The 535-nt window shown below is 29.5% G+C and overlaps 1 protein-coding gene across 1 annotated transcript in view; it reads left to right on the top strand.

Moving 5' to 3' along the window:
- LOC117955363 (GPI-anchored CFEM domain protein A-like) overlaps positions 1-535 on the top strand; it is a 2,811-nt gene continuing 2,276 nt past the window's right edge. Inside the window, exon 1 of the mRNA XM_034889825.1 lies at positions 1-61. Within this exon, the coding sequence (XP_034745716.1) occupies positions 16-61 (46 nt within the window). The 5' untranslated portion in view covers positions 1-15. The remainder of the gene's footprint in view (positions 62-535) is intronic.

Raw genomic sequence — 535 nt, forward strand, 5'->3', positions numbered from 1 at the left:
ATTTATCCTGAGACCATGCAGCTGAACCTTCTCATCCTGGCTCTCTGCCTTCTTGGCACAGGTAAAAAACAATATCTGTATTTATTATAAAGACTCTTTAGTATCACTTTGTAGTAAGGTTCCCTTTGCAAATTAATTATAGTTGTAACTAATGGCTTTATTAAAGGTTAATAAATAATTTACTAAGGCTTTATAAGTCAATTATAAGCCATAATTAAGACAGGATCAGTTGACAGGTTGTTTGTATTTTATTTGGTAATAATGTAGTTATAAACGTTGCCCATCTATTAAAAAAGGTTGCGTTAATAAGTCATTAGTTAGTCATTGTTAATAAGTCATTAATAAAGGGTTTTAATCATCAAGTCTGCATTTGTAAGCATTGATGACTCAAATTGATGTTTGTCAAAGGGATTTTTAAAACATGGCAACCAAAAGTTGTTTTTTTTGTTATTAATGCTTATTATTGATTTACAAAGAATTAGGTACAACATATAACCCTTTTTAAAATGGTGCCTTATTAAAAAGCAGCACAAGA

Source organism: Etheostoma cragini, chromosome 13 (assembly GCF_013103735.1).
Source record: "Etheostoma cragini isolate CJK2018 chromosome 13, CSU_Ecrag_1.0, whole genome shotgun sequence".
NCBI classification, from domain to species: domain Eukaryota; kingdom Metazoa; phylum Chordata; class Actinopteri; order Perciformes; family Percidae; genus Etheostoma; species Etheostoma cragini.